This window comes from Protopterus annectens, chromosome 7.part0 (assembly GCF_019279795.1).
Source record: "Protopterus annectens isolate FY-2018-M chromosome 7.part0, PAN1.0, whole genome shotgun sequence".
NCBI classification, from domain to species: Eukaryota; Metazoa; Chordata; order Ceratodontiformes; family Protopteridae; genus Protopterus; species Protopterus annectens.
In genome coordinates this window covers 687976003-687993937 of record NC_056739.1, presented here as the reverse complement: position 1 = coordinate 687993937, position 17935 = coordinate 687976003, and the positions used below count along the sequence as shown (strand labels likewise).

The 17935-nt window shown below is 37.3% G+C and overlaps 1 protein-coding gene across 1 annotated transcript in view; it reads right to left on the bottom strand.

The window, feature by feature from the left end:
• LOC122806635 (cholesterol transporter ABCA5-like) overlaps window positions 1–17935 on the bottom strand; it is a 1155982-nt gene that overhangs the window by 853069 nt on the left and 284978 nt on the right. The window contains exon 9 of the mRNA XM_044077221.1: window positions 13896–14020. Coding sequence (XP_043933156.1) covers window positions 13896–14020 — 125 coding nt within the window. The remainder of the gene's footprint in view (window positions 1–13895; window positions 14021–17935) is intronic.

The window sequence follows — 17935 nt, the reverse complement described above, 5'->3', positions numbered from 1 at the left end:
GATATCTTTTCTCATAAATCAAATTTGGCATTCAAAAGACTAAAACTGACTTTTTATTTTTTAATCTATAAACACATGCATAATCTTTCCAAAAGAAGTGGAGAATATCTACAGCACCATCTTTTGAAGACTTTTTTCTTTCTTAAAAGAAATAGCACTCAAAGAAACTAAAGTTAAAGAACAAAGAATTAAGCCCAGTCAATTTACTAATAATCCTTGGATGAAAGTGATATCTCTTAGGTTCATAGGTTCATAGGTAGGTACTAGGCTATCCCACCCCCCTTAGCCACTGAAGTGATCCCCAGGGTAAACTTTCTGTTTCCCATCCACTCGTCAAGGTTTCTTTTGAAGAGTGTTAGTGCGAAGCTCTGCCTAATCTAGATTGGAATATTGTTCCAAAGCATGGGAAGTCTCTGGGACAGGAATCTATCCCTCCGGCACATCTTATTTATTGTTGTGGTGAGGTTTAGATCCCCAGAGCATGTGGCTCGAGGGGATAAGGTTTTCTTTAGGTGGAGCATGTCTATCAATTCTGGGTTGGACATGGCCTTGTTTGTCAGGCAGAGATCACCTCTGAGTAGGTGGTATGCAACCGAGTACAGCTGGAGTTTCTTCAGTTGAGCTGCATAGGACATCTGTTTGAGGCCAATGATCCAATTGGTGAGGTACTTCTGTGGTCTTTCCAGCTGTTGCAGGTGTCTTGTAAGGTACATCCCAAATGGGGCATTGTACTCTATGATAGGTCTGATGAGTGATGAGTAGAGGGGCACAATGATCTCTTTTGATCTAGATGCGAACCCTTTTGTGATTAGGTGGGCCATGTAGAAGGATTTTCTAACCACTTTGGCAATGTGATTATCAAAGGTGAGATTACTATCTACTTGGGTCCCCAGATCCCTTATTATGTCTTCCGTATTTAGGGGACTACCATCTATGTGATAGTTTGTGGGTACTTTGTTTTTTCCAAAGGAGATGACTATGCACTTTTTGGCATTTAGCTTGAGACCATGATTTTGACACCAGGTATCCGTCTCAGTGAGACCCTTTTGGAGGATGTCTGTGTCAGCTGGAGAGTCAATTATAGCCTCTAGTTTGCAGTCATCTGCAAACTTGGTCAGCCATAGTCCTCCTGTGCTTGCCTGTACCTCTGAGAAGTATATGCCGAACAGGAGGGGTCCTAGGACTGAACCCTGGGGAACACCACTTGTAACCGGTTTAGAGTTGGATCTAGCTCCCACAACTCTAACCATGTGGGTTCTGTCCGTGAGCCAGTTGGCAACCCATCCTGTGACGTAGGGGTTTATGTTCAGGCTGGTGAGCTTGTCTATAATACCAGAATGGGGAATGGTGTCAAAGGCCCTAGCAGGGTCTTGGTAGGCTGTGTGTACAACTTTTCCCTCGTCTGTACCCTTGGTAACTATCTCAAAGAAGTCCAGCAGGTTTAGGAGGCATGATCTGCCCTTAACAAAGCCAAACTGGGTAGGGTCCAGTGTTTCGAGGTTCCAAATGTCTCTGTTAATGAGTTCCATGATAGTGCACTCCATAGCCTTGCAGACCAAGCTAGTCAGGCTTATAGGGCGATAGTTCCCGGAGTCTGTTGTGGCTCCACCTTTGTGGAGGGACACAAAGTCTTATTACTTTTACCAAATGAACTCTGCCACTGATGTTTAAAGAATCTAATGAAGAGGAAAATGAAAGATTTTCCATTGAAGTAATAGAGACATAATATTAGCATCTTTTGTTTCAGATGTTTGCATATATTGTGCATAGTTAAAATTTATTTTTCAGTTGTAATTTCATTAATTTATCATTTTATTGTATTATGATTACATTTCCTATTTATTACTTGTTCTTCAGAATTAAGAAAATAATAAAGTTTCTTTGAGTAAAAAAAGTGTTTTGTTGTCTATAATTATCAACTCTTTATTATTTTGTTTTGTTTACTTATGGTTAGTGTACAAAAACCTCTATAGTTATTATTGCCAAGATTAGAAATAAAAATAATAATGAATTCACATTTGAAACTGATGCATAGCAGTCTCCTGTTATTTTGAAAAAAATCCATGACAGTTTTTTTGAGTTGCACCTACAGTATGTCTTCTTTCAGTTATGATATTTGTGTCTGTTTGCCTGATCATAAGATCATAGGAGTTACAAGGCAACTGAGACACTAGGCCATTTCCAACTTGCCAGTACCCACTCTTAGGCTTTATTTCTCTTATCAAGGAGGGTGGGGCCAGTTATAACATGATTGAATTTATGAATATCCAACCAGTTGTCCAGCTTCTTTTTAAGTGCAGAATGTGTGTCATACTGATTAACTCAGAGTTGGTAAGTTTGTTCCAAAGATAACAGTAGGCACTGAATGACAAACCTGTCCCTCTTCCTTGCCTTATTTATGTGTTGGACTAGAGTTATATCTCTAGCCCTGATGATAGCTAGGCTATTTCACTTATTGAGGTATAAAAGTTCTTGGACTACTGTATTCCTTATGGTCCTACAAGCAAGGCACAAATCACCCCAATAAGTCTATATGAAACTAAGTATAAGTCAATTCCCCCAGTCTTTCTTGGTAGTTCTGGTCTTCTAAACTCCTGCTCTTTTTAGTTACAAACCTCTGAGATCATTCCAATTACTTGATATGCCTAATAAGGTACATCCCAAGGTGAATGGACTCAAAGATGGGTATAATCAGTGCAGCATATAAGAAGACAATGACTTCTTTTGATATGAAAGAAATAGCTTTTGCTATGAGCTGTGCAAGGTGAAAGGATTTCCTAAGCACTATTGCAATATGATGGTCAAAAATAGAGGGGCTGTCCTTTCCTTTAAAGTACCCTGGTCTTTTTTGACATTTTCCTTTTGAAGTGGCATGTTATCTATCTTATAAGCTGGAACTATATGGTATTTACCAGCTACTATGATGTTGCACTTTTTGGCACTGAGATTGAACCTATTTCAGTACACTGGCTATTTACCAGTGGAAACTCCTGTTAGACTGCCTCTATGTCAGAAGGGGACTTGATGATGACTCTTAGCTTACAATCATCTGTGGACTCCTAGCTTACAATCATCTATGGACTTTGTTAACCAGAGATACTTGTTTGATATGTGGACATCAGAGAAGTAGATACCAAACAGCAGAGATGTCAGCACAGGTCCCTATGGAATTCCACTGGTCCTCTTCATGCTCTTAGAGGATGCAACCCCTACTGTTACTTTGTCAGTCCTGTCTCTGGGCCACTTGTCTATCTACCTAACCACTTACCAGTTAATATGGAAGTCCTTCAATTAGTTTATTATATTTGCATGTAGTACTGTATTGAATACCTTGGTAAGGATTCTAAGCACACTGTGTGGATAGCTTATCCATGGTCTACAGCCTGAGTAGCCCTCCCAAATAAGTTCACAATATTCATTAAACAGAATCAACCCTTAATAAAGCCAATGATCATTTGTAGCCTAGCCACTACAAATCCAGTAAGAGTTTTGATATCAGTTAATTAGATCAGTTGTGATACGTTCCATGGCTGCGCATTTACAATTCATTTGGTTGATAAGTCAGTAATTCCTGGGGTCAGAGGAAAAGCCACCCTTATGAAGTGGTATTACAACTACTGAGTGCAACTACTGTGGGGCAAAACTGTTGCTAGTTTCAGGTTGAACAACTTGATAAGTTGTTGTTCCATTGCTTACTTAGAGCTATTAATTAGGCAAACAGGTACATTGTCATATCCCATGGATGATGTATTCTTCACTATAGTGACTACATTTTGTGATGATTGGTAGCTTGATTCCATAACGAATAAGTAGGTTTGGAATAGATGTTTCTTGTGTGAAGTTGACACTCAACTTATTTGCAAGTATGTTAACAATATCCTCTGGGTCAGAAGATTAAGTACCATCATGATTAAGCCTGGAGCAACACTGGATGCTATTTCTTATTTTTTGACATAATTAAAGATGGATTTGTGATTGTCTTTGGTTTCTGTGGCTAGACTGAGTTAGACTAGCCCGGTCAACAAATGTAAAATAAATAAATAAATAAATGGTAAACTTTCATTTCTCTTATGTTGTTTTTACATTTCTTATCTAGCTTTTATATGTTCTTAATTTATTCTGCTATATAGTTTTAGGTGTATCTTCCTTTTATTATGTACTTCATTAGTTCTTGACAACCATAGCACACTGGTTTGCTTTTAATCTTTCCTATTTCCTTGGGTTTAGTAGGGACTGCTAATTTAATGCATTTGTCCAGCTTCAAGTAGCACTTTACTGCATAGCTCCTTGCAGTATCAATATTGTGGGTAGCACAGTTATACCTGAATTTAGAGACTTCATCACTGAATTGTAAGAGGTTTCCACATTTAAAGTTCTTGAATTCTGTAATATTTGTTTCTGCCTATGTGGAGGTTTTGATAAAGAAGGTCACTAACTTGTGGTCTTATTTGACCAAATCACCTAGGGTAATAGCATTGATACTAATGGCTAGTTTATCTAAAATATTTAGGAATATTGTGAGACTTTTGTGGAGAACTGAAAGAGGTTCTGTAGCATGCTATGATCTTATATCTAATGTTACTTAACATGATTTAAATATCTGTAAGCTATGTTTGAGGGTCTGTAGGTGTCTGTCTTGAGGTCATCTGGTGGGTAACGTATACCAACACAGGTTCCAACAGGTCTAAACAAGTGGTAGACACAAAACCCAAGCATTTAGGGTATGTTCTCTTGGCACTTATTATAGGTCTCTGTAACAACACATACATAGTTGTGTTCCAACTACAGAAGGGCTTCAAGGTTTGATATTTTGTTGTATAGACTTCTAGCATTAAGAACAGCCACCTTAATATGACCCAATGGTTCATTTGTTTTGAAACTTTTGTTGGAAGGTCCATCAGCTAGACCTTGTCAAAAACGACACAATTGGGCAGCAAATGCATTGCAGTCCTTGCAGTCCTTTGTAGTTCTTTGGACAACCACTTCATCTGGCTCCAAATTTTCTGCAAACAAAAACTTGTTGTGAAGGCAAGATCTGCACAAACAAGCAGATCACAGTGGTCAGGTATCCAGCAAGGCTGATGTTGACTGTTACTGATTTGGTGATATATACCAATGATATCCATCCAATTATTTGGCTGTTATTAATTACTCAGGATTTGCACACATAATATAGGATGGGGATGACTGAAACATATACTCGTTTTTTGGTATTCTTCCATAAAGCATCATCAGTAAAATCCCACAGACTCAGTTTTCTAAAGCAGCCTTTCATGCATCTTAGCCTGATTTTAGTCTGTTTGTTTTTCTTTTTTGTTCCATGCCTCAGTGACTATTAGGATCTCCTCCTTCCACCTGTTTGGTGCATCTCCTTCATTCCATCAAGGAAACAAGAATATTATGGCCCATTCCTTCATCATAGGGGTGGGAGTTAAATGGGAGAGCTGTCACCAATCCAAGGTTAAAGACTGTTTCATTTCAAGATCCTAACTCCTACTGTGCATGTGTAGTAGTCCACCCCTGTTTAGCACACATTGAGGATTAGAATTAGTATGCCACTCACTTCAACCAGCAAGGGATGCCTTATGACTGACCTGTCTGACACTCCTTGGTGATCCTTGGTATCTATTGGGAATCTATAGGAGGAATTAGTTCTCATAGCATTCACCCAACAAATTTTTGTTGAAAAATGTGAGCTGGCATAGCTGCAATTCTCCTCCCTTCTCCAATGTCAGCTCCAGCAGGTGCCTAAGCCAATACAGGAACATGGTTCACTGAGATCATTCATGGGCTTTACCACTTTATCCCAAGTGATCTGTTCTAGTGATGTTTATTGTTGTGGAGACTGGTAAATATGATAGGAAATATTTATGTGCATTTTAGATTTCTCCTTTAGTGGTGACTCATTTGGGGGTCTTTGGGACTACACTGGATTGTTTCTGCAGTTTGCTCTCATCAATATTTAATGATAGCATCCAGCTTTTGCTGGCTTTAAATAAAAAGATATATAGAGCAGCATGGAAGCTTACATGAGAGGTGTTACAAACTTGGTGGAGTGCTAGAAGTAGATGTCATGAACATTTCAGCCTTTAAACAAAAATACACACTTTGAACAGTCTCACCACTGTACAATCATAATGATGCCAGTAAACAGGTGGTCTTTAATGAGGATGCTGCTTGGAAATGAGAACAGAGTTGGAATGGTAACATACTTCCTTGATCCTTGTCTACATAATAAATGGGTGTTATCAATAAGCCATTGTGAGAATATGGGCAGGCATCTTGTTTATGTATTAATGAATTATGTAGATGGCCAAAGCCAGACACTACCGTCAACAACCTCACAGCCAGTATATTTCCACTGTAGGTTAGTGAATGTTATTTATGTTGTTTCTGACACTTTGTTATATCAAGCAGGTAGTAAAGATGACATTTACTATTTTACAAGACGTTCTGCATCCAAGCTGAGATTTTATTAGCATTCAGTTAGTAAGTGGAATATGCAGGGACTGGAAAATACAGATTCGGACTTCCCTGTCATGAAACAGAGGATTGACTTAACTCCTATGTACCACATTGTGTCCCTTCTTTGAATATGGACAATAATGCTGGCCTTCCTCTTGGTCTTTGGTATTTCCAAGACCAGTCTGCAATAAACATAACTTCTACAATTGTTCTGGCTATTTGTCTAGTACTTGTTGCTTTTAGTCAAGTTTTACTACTTGGTGGTGGCCATAAAGAAAATGCAGGAAGAAGCTCATTGATTTTAAACAACTCAGATCAGTTATAAGCTTTGCCAATAGTCAGTCCTGTGTTTAACAATGAGAATCAAATTTTATCTGCACTCAGCTACAGTGGGAAATATAGTGAAGCAAAAACATTTATATTTTTAAGGATTTAAAGCAAAAACAGTGCAAAACCAAATGATTACCACCAGATTAGTTGCAACCAGTTGTTTCTCTTATTAATTTGTTGCCATATCACTATGTTTATTACCTTAATAACTTAAAACATTTTAAAAAATGATTATGAAGTATTGAACTTGCTAACTGACAATACTTTTCTCTATTGATTAAACAGTTTGTGTATGTTTATTTCACAAAACCTGGGGTCTCTTGGGGATATCCTAAACTCCACTTTATCAGCCAGTAATAGCTACTGGTGAATCTAAGACTAAATTCTAATCTTAACCTTGATGGCAGATAATAAAGTTAAAGAAATAGTAAAAAAAAGATCCTTCTATTATACAAAAACCTGTAGGATTTTTATGAATGCATACTAAAGTTGAACTTATTGGAAATAGTTTTCTAATGTTTACTGCTGATATACTAAAATTAATTAAAAAATCGCTAAGTTTGCTACAGTAAACGAGTCTTCCTCTCATCATTGTGACTCTCTACACTCCTTAAATTGGCTAGAACTCCCCAACTATCTCACTTGCATTCAACTCTCCACCGCACACAAACTCATTTTCAAGCCATCTCATTGCCCATCACTAGCTTCTACCTTGACCACGCATCTTCCTGACCGATCCTTATGATTTAATAATCAAAATCTACTCAAAGTATACAAACCATTATGCACTCCAGGCCAACTCCTTTTATCCTTCTCCCTAGCACGGAGATGGAACTCACTTCCTCCCCGCATTCGTACCACCCAAAACTCCTCTACCTTCAAATCCTTGCTTCACTCTGACCTCTCCTCCAGTGAGAATGCTCTTGCTCCCAGCCATCATAATCTCTGTACCATACTCTGACCTTCATTTTGTATCCCATCTCTGCCCTCCTCCTAATACTAACACATCCCTCCCTTTCTCACATCTTCCTCCTCCCCCATCCCCAGCTATCCCCATTTTTTACTATTATGTACAATACATAAGTTACCTACACCTCAACTAACCATTTTCTTATCTACCTTAAATTTGTATTAACCCTAATGATTTTACATTTTTAACAGTCTATTTAATCCAGAAGGAATTGTATATAATATTGTTGTTATAATTGATTGTTCTTTGTTATTACTTCACTATAACTTGAATTCACTTGGAGCTTTTCTTCCCAGCCTCCATTGAAAAAGGGTTCATTCTGGTCCAATGGACTATCCCGGTTAACAAACTGCAAATAAATAAAAATAAATAAATATTAAATCACAATACATGTACATCTCACAAAAATAGGGACTGATTTTGCTAGACTTTATTTAAGTTTTCTAAAACAAATAATGATAATTCTTTGTTTAGTTCTTTGCTTGACTTGATTTTTAGATAACTTTTGTTTTAAAGACTAATGTTTTAAGCAAATAGGGGTAGTTATGGGGGTTTTGATGTCCCCATTTTTTACTAATTTAGTTGTGGGCTGGTGGGAAAAAGAATTATTTTAAAAAAACTTGAACCTTTTAAATAAGTATCAATAGCATTCATATTATCGGGGGTGGAACAGCAAATGGTTTTAACTCTTTAAAAAAGAAAATAGAAGACATTTGTTCATTTCTTTCATTTACAGGTGGCAATTGGATGGCAATGTACACTTTTTTGGAAGTTTATATTTGTTTTAGTGCTGTGGATGAGATGTTTTACTGTAGAATTAACAAAAAATTCATTTTGTTAATATTTATTTATGTGCCAATAGCTGCCACCCCTGCTATGTTAAGAAGCTCATGAAAATAATGAAAAGCCAGTTCTTTAGAATTTCTAGGATCACTTCCCATGATAAATATTAAGAAAAAAGGAGAATATTGAGTGAAACATTCATTCAAAAAGGCTACAAGATTAATATGGTGGAAATCATAGCTAATAGCATTGCTAGTAAAATGAAGACTTGCTTTCAAATATTTTAAAATGTGGACATAGTATTAAAGAACTTAAAGAATATGAAATGAATTGTACTATAAGTCCAACTGCGGATAGTGGTGAAATTAAGAAACTTTTGATGAACAATTGAAATGTTATACTAGGTAATATAGAGCTGCCTAAGATTATTGGGGCTAGCCCATTGTTTGTTAGTAAAACAAAATATTAACTTAAAGCAGTTTCTTGAAACCAGGCCTTTTTTATTAAACAAACCAAATGAGATGTACTTTTGCAATGGATATTCTACATACAGATATATCAGTAATAGTCTTAATCTAATATTTACACCATACAGACAAGCAGATTGGACCACCTGGACATTTTAATTGTGATGTCGTTGAAGTCATTTAAGTTAACTGTTGATCTTGAGAAAGCTTTTATGCTGGGAAGACCAACAGAATTTTTTAAAGCAAGAAAATAAAAAATAAATATACACAATAAAAATGAAAAATAAAAGAATGCTTTATCGAAACACAGCATTACATGACAGAATTTTATGAAATTTGTGTTTGACATCTTGCATCAAGTTTTGTTGGATATCAAAGGACTTTGCTAAATCGAGGTATGCTGTGTGCACAGATTTGCCCTTGTCAATGGCTGTGGTCACATTTTCAAAGAAATTGTCGAGGTTTAACAGGCAGGATCTGTCCTTGACAAAGCCAAACTGGGTCAGATCCAGGGCTTGGAGGTTGCCTATCTCTTTATTTATGAGGTCAATGATGATACGTTCCATGGCTTTACAGAAGAGGCTGGTCAGACTTATGGGTTTACAATTTCCTGAGTATGTTGCTAAGCCAATTTTGTGGAGGGGAATAACTGTTGCTGATCTCCATTCCACAGGAACAAAGCCAGTGTTTAGGCTGTGATTGAATAGGGTACTTAATGGTGATGCTAGTTCATATTTTAGTTTGTTTAGAAGACAGCCTGGTATGCCGTCTGGTCCCATAGAGCTGTGTTTTTTGCCTTAGAGAAGGCTTTAATGACCTGTTCTTTGGATATGCTGGATTTTGGGGGAAGTTGGAGGAAAGGTTTGTGATAAGTTTGGAGGGGATAAGGGAGTGAAATGTTCATATCTGTTCGCTAGCAGGTTTGCTATCTCTGTAGGATCAGTGTGTGTTATACCGTTAGTCACTAGTTTGGCACATGCTTGGGTCATACCTTTTAGGCTATGTATATAGCTGTAAAAGGCCTTATAATTATCCTTGGCTGTGATTGCTAAGTTTTTCTCAAAGTTACCCTTAGAGGATTTGATATGTTATCTTGTTTGCCTGTTGCGGCTGAGGATGGTGCTTTTCCATTGTTTGGGCCTCACCTTAGTTTTCTTAGACACCAACTTTTTGCATTTGCTGTAAAGTTTGTTGATGCTGCATGTTGTTTTTTACTTGGAGCTCTGGCTTTGATTCTTTCTGGAACAGCCAAGTCATACACTTATACAAATGATTGTACAGGGTTTTAGTGTAAGCTTTGGTGTAGTTACCACTTCCAGCTGGGAGTGAGGCTTGGTGTGCAGATATATCTTCCCTTGGAGGGTACAGTTTACTTTTGTGAAGTTTTTTAGTCTGACTTCACCATTTGTGAGTTCTGGTGTTAGTGCCAGTTCGAAGGTGACGATTTGTGGTCAGAGTTAAATAATGAGGGTATGACACTTGTCGTGGTGCATCTGTTTTTCATGTTAGTGAAGAGCAGATCTAGTATGTTTGTTCCCTTTTTCGGGTTTGAACAATTTGTTCCAGAGCATTTGAGTTAACAAAGTGAAGAAAATTTTGCGCTAATGAGTTAGCGCTTGAGTAGGTTTCCCAGATGATGGTGGGATAATTGAAATCCCTCATGATTAGAGGGTTTGGCAATATTTGGATTGACTCCAGTTTGGTCAAATAGGCCTCATGCACATCATAATCCACTTGAATGGGGGTCTTAACTACTGTAATTTGAACTTGGAGTGACTCCATGGAGTTGTCCGGTCTAACTAGTCATGTGGTGAATTTGTCTCTAATATAGAGAAAAACACCACCTTTTTCGGTTCTCACACATTTGTTTTGCGGTCTGATGGTGTGGAAGGCATTGTAGCTTTGCAAGACCAGCGTACTCTCTGAGGCCTTGAACTAGGTTTCTGTGACTGCACAAACATCTATATACTACAGTGATAGAAGTGCTTCCAGGGTGTGCAGTTTTTGGTTTAAGTTCCTTGCATTTAGTAGCATAACCCATATTCTGTTATGGCTGACAATTTTCACATCAGCAATTTCATTTTTAGACCTTGCTTCCTGCTCCACTGGTTTCTCCTTAATTTAGGGATCTATTGCTCTACCTACTGTGATGTTTTTAGTTAGATTTTTCTACACTAAATCCTTCACTTTGCATGCAATCCATAACCTTAGTTTCTATTTCTTTAACTTCTCCTTTACTAATCCTCTTTTCTACTTTTCCTCTTTGATTCATTAGTTTTTGTATTGTAATATTTTCCATACATGGATGCCTTCGCCTGTATTTCTCTTCAAATATCTTTGGTGCTGTCCTTTTTGTATTGATTAGTTTTGCTTTCTCCTTTGCATAAATAATGCACCATGTCATATCTCTCTTTCTTTCCCACGTCCATATTTCTTTTTTTATACCTTTCAAAAATCTTTAGATATTTTACTTTATATTTTCACACTTCCTCAGTTGATTCTTTTTCCAAAAGGCCCAAGGCTTCTTGGTCTATATAATGTTTTTGATAAATCTGTTGTATTAACGAACACACATTTTTACTTTAAGCTTCTCATGGTTTTTCTTGTGCAAGTACTTTTCTTTCCTCTGATTTCTCTGTTAATCTTTTTGTATATCTTCTGTCTGGAAATTCTGAGCTTTTTGCATAATAGTAACAATACATAATTTCTTTCTTATTCTCAGTAGTCCACTCTATCATCTTTATGGCTCTTTTTTGGCATATTTTTTTTGTGATTTTTGAGGACTACTGCTTCCTTTTACAATTGGGGGGGGGGGGGCAAAAAAGAAAAAGAAAGATAGATCCAGTTCACCACAGTGAGAAAGCTGATGGGTTCCTATACTACAACTTCAGATCCCCGTGGCACTGCTGTTCCACAGGCATTGGCAAGAGTGATTTAAAAAATATTTCCAGCTTTCCAGATCACATGCATTAATTTGGTACAGCACTGCTTTGCATCTCTTTCATCTAGAGAGATTTAGATCAGTGCTGCCTCTGATTTGTGGGGGTGCCTGATTCACCATATGCATTATGCAGTTCTTGTAGCATGTTGGTCTGCACCACACTGTGGAAGGGCTTTGCTGCAATTAGGTCTATATAATTTTCAGCTTTACAGTTGTCATCTCTTCCAGAGTTGATGCTGTTCTGTCACATCATGCTAAGCAACGTATCAGTTTTGCTATCCAATCAGGTGTTTGAGTTTACATTTATGTGCATGTGGTCTGCACCTGCATACCCCCAACAGTCATTTACACACTGCTGTTGGTTTCTGAACTGCATATGAGCCTGTCTACCCCATCCCCATTTGCATGTGATCTCTTTTTTCCCAAATACGTTTATTAAATTATCACTTATGACATAGGCAATTTTACATCCATTTGCATATGATCTGGACACCTAGTCCCTGCTGTGTTTACTTAGCAGGTGGTACTTTGCAGTTTCTGAATTGTATAAGGATCTGGTGATATGTGTATTCTAAAACATACCAGTCCTAGACAATTACTTATCATGTCTGCCCATCCCCAGGCCTTTATATTTATCTCTTGAAACTGTGCATTATAGATATGTGAATATGTGGAGGGGAAAAAGGCCTGGTATAATAGAATGTATGTCTGGGATGATACCAGTGCTTTACAGTGTTATTGTGTTTAATGGTTTACACGCTTTCTGTTTTCTTCACGCTTGCCTCATCCCCTGTAAGACATGCAAACACCAGCCTTCTCAGAACAGACCAGAGACATTCCAGTGAAGCAGCATTAATGTGGACAGTTTTGCTATGAGTTCAAATTCCTCAAGCTATAATGAGTGTGCAAAGTCAGTCAAGCAGCCATGTGAATCGAATACACAAGCCCTTTATCATCACCAGCTATTTCCACATCAGTAGTGCATGGTCTGCACAACGTAAGACTATTTCCTTCTGTCTAACCCAATTCCCAAGATAATATCTTCAATATCCAGAGAGATCATCTAATTACTGTATTTTCCTTTATCAGACACATCATCAAATGCAGTGCTCCCGTTGCTATGTACAAATCTAACTATATCACTCAACTGTAAAGGCTGCAGTGATTTTTAATAAAAGAAGAAACAAAAAAAAAAAAAAAAAAAAGAAAAAGAAAAAAATGTAAAGGCCTCAAATCTTTCAGCTATCCCGCCAGATTAGCAAAGCTCTCCTTTTAATCAATAGCTAATCATTTGCTCTGAGGTGACCTGTCTCTCACTTTTCAAGCCATATATTTGATCTATTTCTTCACAAAAACAGTAGTTCTACAAACAGCTGTGCTAAGTTCACAAATGTATACCCGCAAGTAAACAAGATACGACGGAGGGATAAGTTTGTAACTCATCATATTCCCAGCCTATAAAACAGGTCATGTGAAGTATTACTTTGCCTGCCTTTAAGGCTAGTCTTGATGACTGAATGGGTAGACATAGGGTTATTATGTATGTCCCTGTTTGATTTGGAAGGTGTCACAACTGAGTTCTCATAAAGGCTGGCAAGAGCTTTTAGCTGTGTCTGCTTTAAACTGAATACTGATAGGGATGTTATGGTCCTCTTGATTGCTTGCCTAGTATTGTTCTTATGAATGACTAAGGCATTAAGTCACCTAAAATTATCCATTTGAATAGTCTGAAGACTAGTCTGTCAATGAAGCATGGGCGTTTCAGTATTAAAGTTTCAGGGAATGTTATTTGAGAAATATTTTAATGAATTAATTACAAAAAATATCTCACTACAACATTCAGCAGGTGACAATAATATCAATTTGAAACATTTCTTATTAAATCAGCAACTAAACAGTTTTCATTACACATTTCTTATCTGATCTCATATGCTCTTACCTTATTAGCCATTATATTTAAAGCTGCATTGTGAGGAATGGCAGATAATATGTCATCTCCAGTAAACAGTTCGGTGGATATTCCTTGATTATCTAAAATATTCAGGATGTCATCTATGCTTGAATCTGGTACAGGAATGTAAAACAATATTGATTTGAGTTATTTTACCTTGAGTACAATCTGTAGAAATACTATACTACAGTACTGAGGCAATTCTATAAACTGAATATTACCAATTTGACAGAGTCATGCCTTTAACCTTTGTCACAAATAATGGTTATCCTTACAGCCAGTCAGCTAACAATCCAGAGAAAGAGGCATGTCATTCCTCTGGTGAGAGGAATTGAGATACATCTAACCTCTACTTCATTAAATACTTGCCAAAAGCAATAGTGCAGAAAAGCTGTTAACACAGAGCCAGAATAGAAACTGAAGCAAACTGCGTACTAAAGGAATGGCATGGCAGACTGGGAAATACATGCACTGCTGTTATACAATCACGTCCCACTTCTCCCCTTATAGTTACCATCTTCTCACAACCCTTGTACTAATAATAGTGAAGCATTATTCTAACATCTTTGGAATACATATCCTTAGCTGTTCTCCCCCATTTCAACTATCTCTAAGCAAGGCCCTTGCATTACTATCTGAGATTACCATATCCAACAACACTGCTGATAAAAGTTCAGTACTTGAAAAATCATATCCAACCAGCCACTTAAGTTCTGTGCTCCACTATTGTTTCCTTTCTTCTCCTCTGTACGCACTAATGACAACCTTATACTACCTAGATTCTTCATAAAAATGGTTATCCAGTTAAAATCTTTTAATTCCAAACAATTACCCATAAAATATTCTGCAGAACTGCACCAAAACAGCAGCCAAGCTCTGCAACAAAGGGAGACATGCTCCAAGCTTGAATACATGCTGGGCATTCTGAAGCCAATGCAGTTCACGGAGTAAGAATCCCTCTGCATGGGTCATACCTCAGATATAGAATCGTATGAAACTAAGAGATGACCACTTTGAAGCAACAGTCAGGAAACAAAACAGAGTTGTCTTCACCAAGCTATGTAATGACTACAAGCAGCAAAGCAATTGCAAAATATTCTTATTTCAAAATAGAAAGGCACTTCAGCTGAAAAAGGTCATCTTCCAGATGGAAATGAACTTATTTATGATGAGATTTCAATGTAAGACCTAAATACTTACAAAGAATTTTCTTAAATACAGACAGTTTGTTTGTCACTGTGTCATACATTTTATCCCTGTATTACTGTCTATGATTTTTCCTAGTACAATGCAGGTCTTTTTACAATTTGCACATGCATTGTCCTATGCTGTGAGTACAGTTCTTTGTATAGTTATTATCCTCCACCACACCTGCATACCCTGCTGTTATTTTACCTGCTACATTCATAGATATGTGCTGTGATTAAATTAGTTTTATTTCTTTATTCTTCTAATTTTTTATCACTTTCTTCCAAAGTATTTATGTGGTCATATGCTCTTTTTGTATATTATTTTGCCTTCATTACTAGCATTTCTGATATTTCTACTCAGTTTTCAAAGTGTAGTACTTTTCTACGACCATTCAGTAGAGAGTCGATTATCTGAACTAATTAGGACCTAGGGTAGTTTGGATAATCACATAGTTCGGATAATCAAACATACAACTGAACTGGATAAAAAAAATTCTAAAATCTTGTTTTTTTCTGCATGCAGGAATACACATTTCAACTATTCAATCACTCCTGTGGACAATAAAGAATATTTTTCACACACGAGCTAGCTACAAGCTCAAAAAACAAAACCAAGTGAATATGTATAATGTTTACATATTCAGACTTTATGATTTTTCCTACCCAAAACTTTGGAAGGCTGGTTCTAATAACTGACATTTCAGATAATCGACATTCAGATAATCAACTCTCTATTGTATTTGGCTCAGATTATGCCTTTCTATCCTACCTGAGTTGAATGTCTATATTATCTGTAATTTTTTTTTTCATTGTCTGTGTCAACAGCTTTGCAGTTCTAGGGCTCCAAACCTGTTGTAATACACATTTCTCAATTAATCCTTCTCCCATACAGTACTACAGCATGCACAGATTTGATACTGTAGGTTTGTTTTTGGTTGAAAGTAGCTACATAATCTTCCTTTTTGATCTTAAAACCTGTCATTGACTGACGTTGTATCATAAATTGAGTAGACCTCCTCTCCTATCATTTGCAAAAATAATGCTTATAGCTCTCATCATTGATTATGTTATCCATAGTGTTACTGCTGTTAAATTAGGCCACTCATTTCTTCCACTGTCACCCTACAGTATAACCATCATAGTCATAAACTAGTTTGTGTATGTTTATGTCTTTTTATTCTATGCATTTTCCTGTAATATTGTGGAGTAGGAAAAACATAACATATTCAATGAAATGGTCTATACATGGAGGCAGAAGGAGTAAGGAATGTGTCACACCTTTAGCTGGAGCCATATTAACTCTAAGAGGAGGTGTACTTCACTTATAAAAAAAAACAAAAAAAAAACAGAAACTGATAACAGAGACACTTACATGTCACTGTAGAGGGATTACAGAGGACTGCAAATGGGAGTCTAGTCAAGAGGAGCTATACAGGAAAGAGACAGATACTGAGACAAAGGACATTCTAAAACAGTTATACACATATGAATGTGATATCCAGGGAAAAGCCTGCTCATGAGAGATATTCCACAGACCCAAAAAGAGGGCAAATTCAACTCATGGTGAAAGTGAAGCAGCAGTGTGGCCAACAGCTCTTGAAGGAAGACCTGTATACATGGTATAAATGAGACTGAAAGAATTGTGAGTTATTGACCTTTAGTAAAGTATTTAATTTCTGTCATTTAAGTTTGTAAATTGCTATATGTGTGTGCTATGCACTGTTTAGGGCTGGCTCCACTGCCCTACTGCAGGTTAATGAGGCAGTCCAGGGTGAGGCATATGCTAATTAGTCATGCACTCTCTATCGGAACTGCTACCAGGAAGGCATCTACATGTCAAATAATTCATAAAATCACTCAGACGTGTAGATTAGCATGGCCATCCCCCACCACATCACCATGTTTAGCTACCTACCACACACATGCTATGGAGCTCTGCAGTGAGGCGAGTAACTGAACACCAGGGATTTCTCAATGCGTTTTTATAAGTTCCCTAACAATGTTCAACTGGGAACTTTATACTACAAAAAACTGTGTGAAATTTTTGACAGAGCTGGACTGGAGGTTTTAAATGTGATGATTTCAGAGTATGAAGCGAAGGCTGATACTCTTTTAAATGAGTTAAATGTTTTAAACAACTCCCTTGTCACTGATAACAATTTTTTGACTGTGAAGTTTGATTATGATAATGTTTTTAACGAAGTCGATCAATTTTGTATAAAAATACTTAACCGAAAAATACGCAAGTTAGACAGGGATTTAGCTGAATATAGAGAAGGAACAGCTTACCCCTCTCCTAACAGGACCCGGTGGGAACATAAACAGGATAGTCAAAACAACCAGAACAAGGGGCCTGATTTCTACTCTAGAGCTACTCACGAACCCCTCTGTAGGAGTGAGAGGTTAGCTGAGAAAGGCAGAAAGAATTCCCATCAGGATTTTCAGCATCCCCCCGGCAGGACGGGGGCATGGGGACAGAAACAACCCCCTCACATGTGGAGCAACAAACATGGTTAAATGACATTCCCACTGTCCCTGAAATAGCACTTTTACACCACAATCTTTCCAACACTGCAGGCAATAACTGTTCCATAGTTAAAAAAGATAATTTTATTATATACAATTACACTGATTTACAAATCACAGATTTGACTTTTGATCTATTCACTCGGGGTTTCCAGTTTGTCCCTGCACGCCCCTGTAATATATCCCAAATTCTAGTTGAATTAAAGCTTTTTGCTAGAAATTTAAATCTAGCACACTACTTTAAAGGGCAGCCCTATACCAACACTGGGCTTTGTAGAACTAACACTTTTAACCCGCCTGTGCACCCCTTAA